General features: G+C 32.2%; 1 protein-coding gene and 1 pseudogene across 1 annotated transcript; both read right to left on the bottom strand.

Annotated features, from left to right (window-relative positions):
• Window positions 1-902: 902 nt before the first annotated feature.
• On the bottom strand, window positions 903-3,764 carry LOC128172605 (uncharacterized). Its single transcript, XM_052838389.1, has 2 exons — window positions 3,633-3,764; window positions 903-3,444 (listed from the first exon to the last, which is right to left on the bottom strand). The coding sequence occupies exons 1-2, from the start codon at window positions 3,730-3,732 to the stop codon at window positions 2,393-2,395; spliced, it is 1,152 nt and encodes a 383-aa protein (XP_052694349.1). The 5' UTR covers window positions 3,733-3,764; the 3' UTR covers window positions 903-2,392.
• A 3,882-nt stretch (window positions 3,765-7,646) lies between these two features.
• On the bottom strand, window positions 7,647-9,821 carry LOC128172609 (uncharacterized; annotated as a pseudogene).
• Window positions 9,822-11,699: the final 1,878 nt, after the last annotated feature.

The raw sequence follows: 11,699 nt of genomic DNA, 5'->3' as shown, positions 1-11,699 counted from the left end.
AACAATTGTGTATATATATAAAGCTAGGTCGTGAATATATAAACAGTACTGTGATATATAAAAGCAACAGTGATAAATATATAAAGCGAACATTTTCCACTGAGTGACCTTCACTGAGTTCAGCCCAGCGTCTGCATAATAAACCCCGCCTAATAATGATATTTTGAGGGGCAGGGGGGCGTTTCACAAAGCATACTTAGGACTAATTTATATCTTAGGAAAGAACTTTTTCCTAAGTTCATTACTTATCCGTTTTACTATTCTTGTCTTATCTAATGTAATTCCTAAATTATGTCTTAGCTTTAAGACAGGTAAATCGATGTCTTAGGAACAAACTCAATATGGCGATTGTTTATTTGGTATTGAAATGGATTAAATGCACATTAAAATTGAACAGAAATACAAGAATACACAAATCATTAGTACATGTTCACTTTACTTCTTAACTGAAAACTTTAGATATATCAAAATATACATATATTTCTTCAATTAAAATATCTCGTATAGACTTTTAATTTTAACATTTTTTTAGATTATCTGGTCGCATGCGCAGATTGGTAGCCGGCATTGATATAGCCAGTGCACTGATGATAAAGAAATTATTCATTCCCGAGTCACTGATATCTTAAGCAGTTTGATAAAAACAGGAAAAAATACTAAGTAAAACTTAAGTACAGCTATTTGTAAAAACCAGGCAGGGGGTGATTCATGACCAACTCAGATTTCTATGAAATTTTAATATGAAGTTTTATGGACCACCAGAACATCATTGGAGATGATGACTTTTTTGTTCAACCTTTGTTGCCATGGTAACGTGGCACCATGTAAATGTACCTGAACAGCAAACACCAAACACATACTATTTTGAATTAATCTCTTACTTTCGGCAATTAAAAAAAAAATTAAACAAAACTATACAAATTTTATTTTTGTTTCTGTAAATATGGCCCAATATATTCACTGTTAATCATAATAACAATATTATTCTACCTTTCCAACAAATGGTAAAAATAAGTTAAAAACATGTTGTTTTTTAAGAAATCGTCATTAAGGTTTTTCCTCAGAATCAAACATTTTCAAGGGCATAATATGTAAAAATGCCACATGTGCCAAAATTTTGAGCACAGAGGATAAAAAGTACACATCCCTTACAAAACACTTTTAAGATAAAATTCATGGGTTTTTAAATACATAATGTGTTACCATGGCGATGAAACTACATGAAAATTCAAATTTTACATATACACTACCTATCATCATATTTTGGAAAGATGTTGTGGAAAAATAACACTTGTCAAAGAAATCTTAATACCTAAAATAGAAAGTACACACCTTGAACATTTAAAACTTTAGATAAAACCGATTGGTTTTTAAAAAGCATTTGGTAACCATGTCAATAAAATTTCCCAAAATATCGTTTTCATCAAAAAACCAAAAATTGTTACATTTTGTGGACATACTGCTAATAATAAATACAAGTTTAAAAAGAAATAGAGCATATAAGATAGAAAGTACACATCCTAAAAATGACAAAATACAGATAAAACTGGTGACTTATTAACTATCAAACTGTTACTATGGCAACGAAATATCAAAAAAATTGCCTTAAAAAATACAACTTAAATTTTTACATTTTGGGAGCATATTTCAGTTAGCCGCACAAGTTTAAAAAATTTTGAGCATATACATGTAGCAAGGAAAATACATATCTTAAACTTGAATTAAAGCATTTGGAATCTTAGTATTACTCTTTTACCTTAGCAACAAAAAATATCATCACAATCTGTATTTGAGTAAAATAAAATTTTGTCAAATATTTAAAAGATCAAACTGAGATATTAAACGAAACATTCATTAATTTCAAATATACAGAATTGAGAATGCCAATCCTCAGAATTCAAAATTTAGATAAATTGTAAATTTCTGTTACCATGGCAGCATAATGACTACAGAAAGAGTTGAAGCAGAAATGACTTTTCACGTGTATATCTATATATAAATCAAAGTAAAGTCCTGTGCTAATATGTTTCAACAAGGAATATTTCAAAATCACAAAGAGTCTATTAGCTAGTAATTATGACTGTGAGCAAATGAAAGTTTAGCTTTTTTTCATTTTAATTCTTTAAAATTGATAAAAATTAATACAAAAAAATAACCCACATGTATATTTCCTTTCTTTTGAAATCTACTTTTTAGATATCTATGCATTATCACAACTGTTATTGCCATGACAACCACAGAAGCTGAAAAAATACATATAAAATACACCTAGGTTTTGCCACATATCATTTATGATTCCATGCATGTTAGATGTACATACAGACATTATCTAAACAAACCAACAATCATTGAAAGACAGCACCAATATTTCTACATTTACAAGTTTAAACAATCATATTGGACTGTCAAGTTCTAAAGTCATGGCATCTCTAATGCTGTCTCTTTCTTCTTCCTCATATATTGACTGCAGTATTTCTCGCAGATGGTCATCTTCTTCTGGTTCATCCTTGATATCCTTGGCTTTTGCATTCAGAGAAAGTCTTGAAAAAAAGGAGTTAATCTGAGAAGGCTGCAGCCATTCATCAGGATTGAAAAACTTCTCTCCAGTGCTGTTTCGCAAAGATTTCATACGTTGAGATACTTCAACAGGAATTGCTTTCCTACCTGATTCTTCGCCCTCTTGAAAAACTCTATGGAGAAAATCTTTCACTTTGGAAGAGAAGCGTGCAAATTTCCTTGTTTTTTTCAGTGCCCATCCTTGTTGAAGCTTCTCTACTGATGAATTCTTTACAAGGGTATGGTGATCTCTGCCTATTTGCACCAGCTGTTTAGAAATGAACAAATTGGAATTACACAACTCGGACCAATGATGTCGTAGAGCATCATAAGTTGATGTTTTCTCTTGAACATGTCTATCCAGAAGAATATGCTCTTGAAGTATTTGGTATGAGGAAAACTGCTGATTGCAGCCTAATTCAGAACAGTGGAAAATACTGGTTGGTGTAACTGAACAGTTTTTTATGTGAGAGATCACACCATAGTTTTTTGATGGTTCTTCAAAGTCAGACAGTATGATGAGTCCTGTGTCAAGCTGCTCACTTTTCAAGACATCTTCTCTTTTTATCTTGATACCAATACCAATACTAAAACTGTGCCAGGCAATGATATCATCTCCTTCAAAGGCAAGATTATTAATGTTGGTGATTCCCTTGATGCAATGACTAGTCATTGTCTGGTTTTTCCTGTCAACTTCCACAACTGCACATTGACATCCTGCTACACCACTTCCATCCATTATTGCCTTCTTCATGTCAAATGGTGTTGTTACATTTTCTCCAGATGAAACAAACATCCTTAATTTGGATCGCATATGGGCAATTTTGGCATCGCAATAACTTTTTCCTGCCTGAGGTTCACTGAAGTCATAGCGTACAATGCTGATACCTGAGAAAAAAGTTATTAAAACCTTATAAACACTACTTTCATCATTTGCACAAATTCTGTCAAAAAAATCTATGATGCAATCATAAACCAATGTTTGTTTAAAATAAAACAACAAAAAATATCATGGTTTCCTTTTATACCCAAATATAACAATAAAGAAAAATCATTTCAGGCAATTGAATTCTCACCTGTTCTTTCACTAATTCCATGCATGCTCAGCCACAGGCACCCACAGTGATAGCAACCTGCATTGTCACTTCGTAAAAAAACTTCTTCAATTCCAGGCATTTGTACTCTTATAATCTTTAGGCTGTGCTCGATGGCTGATGCAACAGCAAGCCAATCTTGCCTCACTGCTCCAAAAATGTGATTGAATGTCTTGTGCTATAAATGCAAAGTTGGATTTATCATTTTCATACCTATACATGCATAATCAATATGCTGTATACTACTACAGATTGTTTTCTCTCTATCAAATTAAAAGACAATCTAATTCCATCTTATTCAAATGTGTCCAATTAGTCAATGTCTTATGTATATCATGTGTATATAGAGTTCTTAATCTTTATATCATTGATATATTAAAAATTCTTGTGACAAAGTATATGTTGTCGATTCATCTGTCTGTGAAAAAAAATTGAAATGATTAGTAAAAACAATTTTCCATCAAGTGAATTTCAAGATTTTGAGGGAGGTTGGGATTTAGAAGCTGTACAACTAAATACAAGTGAAAAGCTGTCAATGTGACAGCAAACCAGGTTTTCTTTTATGTGAACTGTATCCATTATCCAAGTCAACCCGTATCCAGTGAAATGGAGTACCCTATATGCAATATTTTGCCAAAAAATGACTAAGTTCAAATGCTGGTATTTTTTTCATGAATTATCGGAAATCAAAATCCTAGCAATATGCACACCTCTAATATATGTTCAATTGATCTGCAAAAGAACAATTACCTATCTTGAGAACTGTAGGAGGAGTTATCTGTACAATGAGGGTACCCTATATGCAATATTTTGCCCAAAAATGACTAAGTTCAAAAGCTGGTATTTTTTTTCATAAATTATCAGAAATCAAAATCCTAGCAATATGCACACCTCTGATATATGTACAATTGATCTGCAAAAGAACAACTTCCTATCTCGAAAACTGTAGGAAGAGTTATCCGTACAATGAGGTATCCTTTTGGCAGCCGCCCGCCCGCCATTTTTCACCATTTTAATAACCAGATTTTTCCGTTGGAAAACCCGGTTAAAAAAATAAATATGCAAGGGATGTTTGAAAATTATTGAAACATTATGCTAAGGTTTCATTCCCACTCACTACTACATTATTTTTAACAAAATTTACAATCATTATTATATACTAGTATTGAGCATTGCAGTTCTCGAAAAGATGATCAGACTTAAACAACTGTTTATTTATGGATTATGTGAGGCCCAAGAATTGTTCAGGAGTCAGAGTCAAAACAATTTTAAAACATAGGTAATCACAGATTACAAAGCTCACCGAGACGATGTATCACCATTATGAGACCACCTTTATCATATTAAATGAAAATCATGATTTTGACAAATTTTAATCTACACTATCTGAACTGACTTAAGTAAGAGCTTTTCTAGAAAAATTGTGTTAAAATAAAAGATGATTTTTAAAGATTTTTAGGGTCTTCCGTTTCCAACGGAAGACCCTTTTGTTTTTCTTCGGATACTTTTTCATTATTATTATTCTTCCTCTGACTTCTTTTGTGGCCTATATCTCAAAAACAATTTAACCGTTTTCCAGGAAATTTACAGAACTTGTTCGGTATCGTAAATATTCGAGGTTATTAAAATTTGAACTTATGACGTCAATTCCGGTTTCAGAAATTGACGATTTTGTAAATTTTTAAGGGTCATTTTGTCCACGCATCTCCTCCGAAACTAATCAAGATAGAAGCTTGAAATTTTTAGGGATTGTAGATTAATGTATGTAGATCTACCCCATTGCCTTCATTTATGTAAATTGTGCAAGGCTTTGAAGCTCGCCTGAACCTGAAATAAGCACCAAATTTTTCCACAAACTTTTTGAACATTTTCTGAAATATCTTTTGATCTATACATATTTTGTTAAATAATGTAATGCAAAAGATGTTTATTTTTGCAAGACCTTTAATGTAATATCAAAGAAAAGGGGCTGACCCCTCAAATTAGGGGCCAAAAGGGCTCTAAAGTCTTCTTACAATAACCTTTTACTGAACAATAATTTGTTATCAATCATAGAAGCAAAAATGTTTATTGTACAACTGTTTATCTATACAGTACCCTAGCTAAGTCATGTATTATGTATTTAGGGGTTTCAAGGGGCCAGAAGTTCAAAACTTTGATCATTAATATCTGAATAAGGAGAAATATTTTGAAAAGCAATGTAGAACACAAAATGTTAAGAATAATGTTCTTAACAATATGACAACTAAAATTTTTTGTTGGTGGCCCTGATAAGGAGTTAAAGGGTCGGCCCCTAAAACACAGACTTTCAGATATCTCGAAAACGTTTAACAATTCGTGAATACATGTGAACAAAATATGTTTACATTTGCGAGGCCTTTAATTTGTTATAAAGAAAAAAGGGCTGGCCTCTCAAATTAGGGGCTAAAAGGGCTAGTAAGTCTTTTTATGATAACTTTTTTCTAGGCGATAATTTGATATTTTTCATTTAGCAAAAACAAAGAACTTTTTAAGCTTAATCAAACGCTGAAATTCGTTTCAAAATCGGACTATGTGCTATATAGAAATTGGGGTTTAAAATTTGATTCTTCCGGAAATTTTGATTCCGTGTTTTTGGTTTAAGAAATAGCGTTAAGATAATGTAAAATTAATTCGAACCAAAAATAATCGTGTCAAGTCGTACATGAACACATTCGGGTTTATTTCGTTAAGACATTCTGGAAATCGGAAAGGTTTTTGTTAAGTCGTACTTAAAATCAGGAATTATTCGATTTCTTTCTTATTGTTTTAGTTTCTCTTGTTATTGGCTTAAGAACTCTGCTTCTTACAGGTACTTTAAGCTTTTCTCTCGACATTAACGGAAGACCCACTCGTTGCTTTGCAACGAGCTTTGCTCTAGTTCTCTATATATTCCTAAGTAAAAATTTGACATCCCCCCCCTTTTGTGGCCCCACCCTACCCTCAGGGATTACGATTTGAACCAACTTGAATCTACCCTATCTGAGGATGCTTTCAAACGATTAATAGCTTTTCTGGCTGATCAGTTTCTGAGAAGAAGAATTTTCCTTCTACATTCCTATGTAAAAATTCAACATCCCCATTGTGGCCCCACCCTACCCCTGGAAATCATGATTTGAACAAATTTGAATCTACACTACCTGAGGATGCTTCCACACAAGTTTCACCTTTTTGGCCAAATGGTTTTTGAGAAGATTTTTAAAAAATACCAACAAATTTTCAATGATTTTTAATTATCTCCCCTTGAATGAAGTGGCCCTCCATTTTAACAAATTTTAATAGTGGTTCTGGAGAAGAAGTCAAAAATGTAAAAAGTTAACGTACATACAAACAGACAGATGGACGCTGGACTAAAAGTGATCATAAAAGCTAGCTAAAAAGTGGCCACGCTCACATACTCCACTCTCCCACATTAATTGACATTTATTGTACACAAAATGAATGTCTGGTAAGTGGTAATGTATAAATATTGCACATAACTTAATTTCATAAAGAAGCACAAGTTCCGAAATATCATCACATCACATGCACATCTTTAACAACAAAATTCTATATGCAAGTTGTTGCAAGAGGTGTATTTAAGCCATATGAAAAAAATAAAGCTTCTATAATTATGATGATTGTGTGATTTAGCATAAATTGATATAGTTTATTTGCTTGACAAGTCTAGTGAGTATTAACACCATTTCAACTCACTGGATAAATCATATTAAAAAATCACAAAATTTACAAATCCTCTTTATATATATATATATACATATATATATGTCCAGTCTTCAATTTTTACAGGACAGTATCTAAGACAACTTTACATATGAAACACCACTAGACATCATTGAGATGCCCTGTTTTTACAAAAGTGTTACAGGGGATTCTGCTTTGACCTTAACCTCTACTAAATTTGGGTCAAGATCATTGCACATCCCTTAATTAAACAAGTACTCTATGGGCAATGAATAAACTTGATTCATGCTCACCGCCAATACCTACTGGCAGTCTTCTGGTCTAGTCTGAGATTCATTGGGTCAGAGAGAGAGAGAGAGAGAGAGAGAGAGAGAGAGAGAGAGAGAGAGAGAGAGAGAGAGCAAAGTCAAGACAAGGATTTTGACAAATAAAGGTCTGCTAGTCCCTTAAGGTTGATATAAAAACTTGATTCAAGGTCACTACACAAGTCAACCTTTACCAGAAGGCACTTTGTCTGTGAAGTATTTGCCAGATTGGGCCAAGGGAAGAGAAAATATGCCCCAGATAAGTGATACCAGAAAGACAGATGGATGGACGGACAGACAGACTGATCCCTATTGGGTGCCGGCTAGGAGGATACAATTTTTAGGGAATCAAGTATCAAAGCAAATACCTGTGACAAAGTCTCTGAATGGCACTGTTCAGCGGAATTCTCTGTCTCTGAATGGCACTGTTCAGCACAATTCTCTGTCCTTGTTTGGAGGTTCCTGGACTGCCTAAAATGTATATATGTTTATAAGTAAAAGATCAAACTCATACAGGTTTTATTTTAAAATGCAATTTTTTAAAAACTGTTTGGTCCAATTCTTTGCTCATTACAATATTTCTGTAAATAATTTTTCATCCAAATCAATTCTCCAAAAATTTATAATATTTTTTTCAAATTAACCAAGCAATATTCATCTCTTTTCAAAGAGATAAATTCTAAAATATTCAAATTTTAAAAAAAAGAAGGTTTATAACAGGTTAAAGAAGAAACATGTGTACAATGTGCATGTGACATGGAAATGTATAAACAAAACAAAATCATTTGAAAACAAAATCATTTGACTTTGTCCAAATTTGAGAGTTGATCGATTTACTGTACTTTTAAGCATCATTAAAACAAACTTTAGAAAGTTTCTGACAAGTTGTACACACAACTATCTTCAGAATTTTATTACAATTAGCCTCATATTTTATAAGCACATGAAATTAGTGCATAAAATAAAACTGTTTGAAGACTAGTGAGAGAAAAATTGATAACATTACCTGTAAGGTTGCTTCAGGGGTGTCATCCGAGGTATTTTTGCAAATTTGAGCAGCACTGAAATTATGTCATATATTAAAATTTAGCTTGACAAAATAGTTTGTTACTCCAAAATAATCACTAAAACGAGTCACAAATGCATTTGAACTCTAACTTGGCCATGCAGCGATATAAATTTTTTATTTTATAAATGCCGATCCCGATTGTTTTAGTTTAATTTGTGTATGACGTGCGATTCTGATAAAGTCAATATCATAATCATATTGATTATAGACATGATCAAACAGATAAATACATTGCCTTTATTCTAAGCAAATTTAAATACATTTTGTTAAAAATGCAGCCAAATTATTTTTAGAGTTTTATATACTAGGTATTATGTACTTTAAAATAGCATACAGAAATAAGTTTTTTATGTGTGTGTGTGTGTGTGTGTGTGCTCATCTATTCCCATAATCAATCATGTATATCATACATGTATAAGTTATTTAATAGCATTCAATTCATTGTTTTATTTGTTTTAAAATAAAACATAAAAATTATTTCTTACCTCGCACCATTTCACTTCCTGGGTTACAGTTTTTTACATCTACTGCACAAGCCTAAAAATGTATTTTAAATTATGCATAAAAGACATAGAAGCTAAATTATGTTCCTTTATTGTGAGTTAATTTAATAGAATTTTTTAAAAGGCATTCAATAAAGATACAAGAGTGATATCTCAGAGACATAAATAACATAATAAATGTTATTTATGTCTCTGGATATATTAATTGTGGCATTTCGCACATAATTATAGGTGCTCCCTATTTAAATCAATATAACATTTTTTTTATCTCCATATAACCTACTACATGTATAAAATGTTATAGAATAAAAATTTTATACATTGATTAAGATGGGTTTTAGTGCCTATGTCAGAGACATAAATAACAGAGATTGTTATTTATGTCGATCCCTGCCTAGTGCCTATGTTAATTCTGAAATCTATCCTGTTCTCAATATTATATAAATTGATATGTGTCTACATTTTTAACATGTATGCAAAATCTATTCATTGACACGATATATGCAACTTCCACTACACAAATACAATACATATATATACCTGAGCCAATAGGGACAATATATCCATATACTGTATGAAGGTGCCGAGACATAGACAAAGTTATGCTCCTCCAAACCTCTGCCTTTGCCGTTGTACTGTGACTCGGGTGTGAGCAGGATGACTTCTTCTTCCATCGTATCCCAAAGGAGTATCGATGAAATGGACAGATGGTATAGTCCCCAAATAGCGAAAAAACACCAGCACGGTAACATATCAAATGTCCCTCAGAAGCTATATCTCCAATGTTACATGATTTGAGGTGGTTTTTAATGTTTCTCCTACAGTTTTTCACGTACACTAAACTGTTTTCATTTGGGAAATAAGGTGATGTGGTACACTTGCTTTTATCAGGTAAAAATGAAGAAAAACTGCATACAAGACTACTTTCCATGGATTCTAATATTTCCTAATATGAAATATATTAACTACATTGTTCAATATATTACTTAATTTCAAATAAAACTACATTTTCTTTCCTGCATAATCCTCACCTTCCATGACCTTCTACACACGGAAGAGCATCACTGTACCCTTTTCAACTCCAACACTGAAGAGCGACAAAGGGAGATAACTAGATTTTGATGAAATTGCATAATTTCTAATCGTAATATTTATCATAGTTTGAATAACCCATGGAATTTTCAGTTGATATAAATTCTGCATAATCAATTAAACACAGTTTTGTTTTCCATATACCTGGAAAATGTAGGATTTTTAGAAACAAACCTTAAATGTGTAACCACTATACAATAGAGACTGTAGACTGAATCAGCAACTATGGTGTTTGTTGAGTTCATTTTTTTTTTTAAACCAGTGCACAGAATCAAATTATATTTAAGAAAAAATATTCATATAGATGTTTTTCAATGTGTTTGTACCAATTTTTACAAACAAATTAACTATCATGAATCAGTCATCTATGTTTCTGCCTGGTTCTTACAAATAGCTGTACTTAATTACAGATTGACTGGATGATTTGTCCTATCCCTCCACCAAATAAGCTTTTCTTTTACGAAAGAAATTTGATATGTTTTCCTTGCCGGGGGGGGGGGGGGGGGGGGTGGGGTGAGGGGTTCTTTTTTTCAATTTTTGTTGGGAGGAGTAGGAGTGACCGGCAAGTGATTTGGGTATGTCGATGTTAAATCATGCAATTGCTGTTTCATTAAGCAATTGTTGCCTTTTATCCTCGCTTGCTCCATCGGCCAAGATGCATTTATTTGCGATGTTTCCTTCTGTAAAAAAAAACCCATTCTTATTTCAACCATTACAAGAAAACACGCGTTACATTAATTAAAACTTAGTTTAAAAGTTCCACACCTTTCTATTCTAAATCTTACTTGTCACTGCATGTGAATTTTGTATTCCATTTTGGAATATATCGTATACTGCGATCTCTGAAGTTAAAAAAAATACCATTTTCACAAAATATATGGGTATATTACGTTATTTTTATGTACTCGTGTATGCATGTGAAGGTAAAATATTATACATAATTTCAGTACATGCACATAGGCACTACACTATTTACACACTATTTTCACGTTTAAATTTTTTTTCTAATTTGTTTCTAGGTGAATAAGGGAATACGTGTTTACGTTTAGAAAGTTTACATCCGTGACATATTGAAAAGAATTTACATGATCGATATACTAGTAAGATAGGAATTAACGAAATGATTTAAAAATTAGCTTACAATGTATCTTAAGATAAGATTTAGTCAACTGCGTTACACTAAGAAAGTTTTCTGAAAAAGCAATGACAAATCTTAAGAACTTCGTAAGTTAAAACTTAGGCATATCTTAAGTTCTATCTTAGGAAACATCTTAGGAAATCGTTGTGAAACGGGCCCCTGGACTTTTCAAGGACAAAAACTATCTTAAGTTCTCTTCAAAATGACATAGAGTAAATACCTTTTTTTTTAAAGTTCGTT

The sequence above is a fragment of the Crassostrea angulata genome, chromosome 2 (genome assembly GCF_025612915.1).
Source record: "Crassostrea angulata isolate pt1a10 chromosome 2, ASM2561291v2, whole genome shotgun sequence".
NCBI lineage: Eukaryota > Metazoa > Mollusca > Bivalvia > Ostreida > Ostreidae > Magallana > Magallana angulata.
Note: the sequence above shows the minus strand (reverse complement) of the source record. Positions and strands in the feature narration are given on the sequence as shown.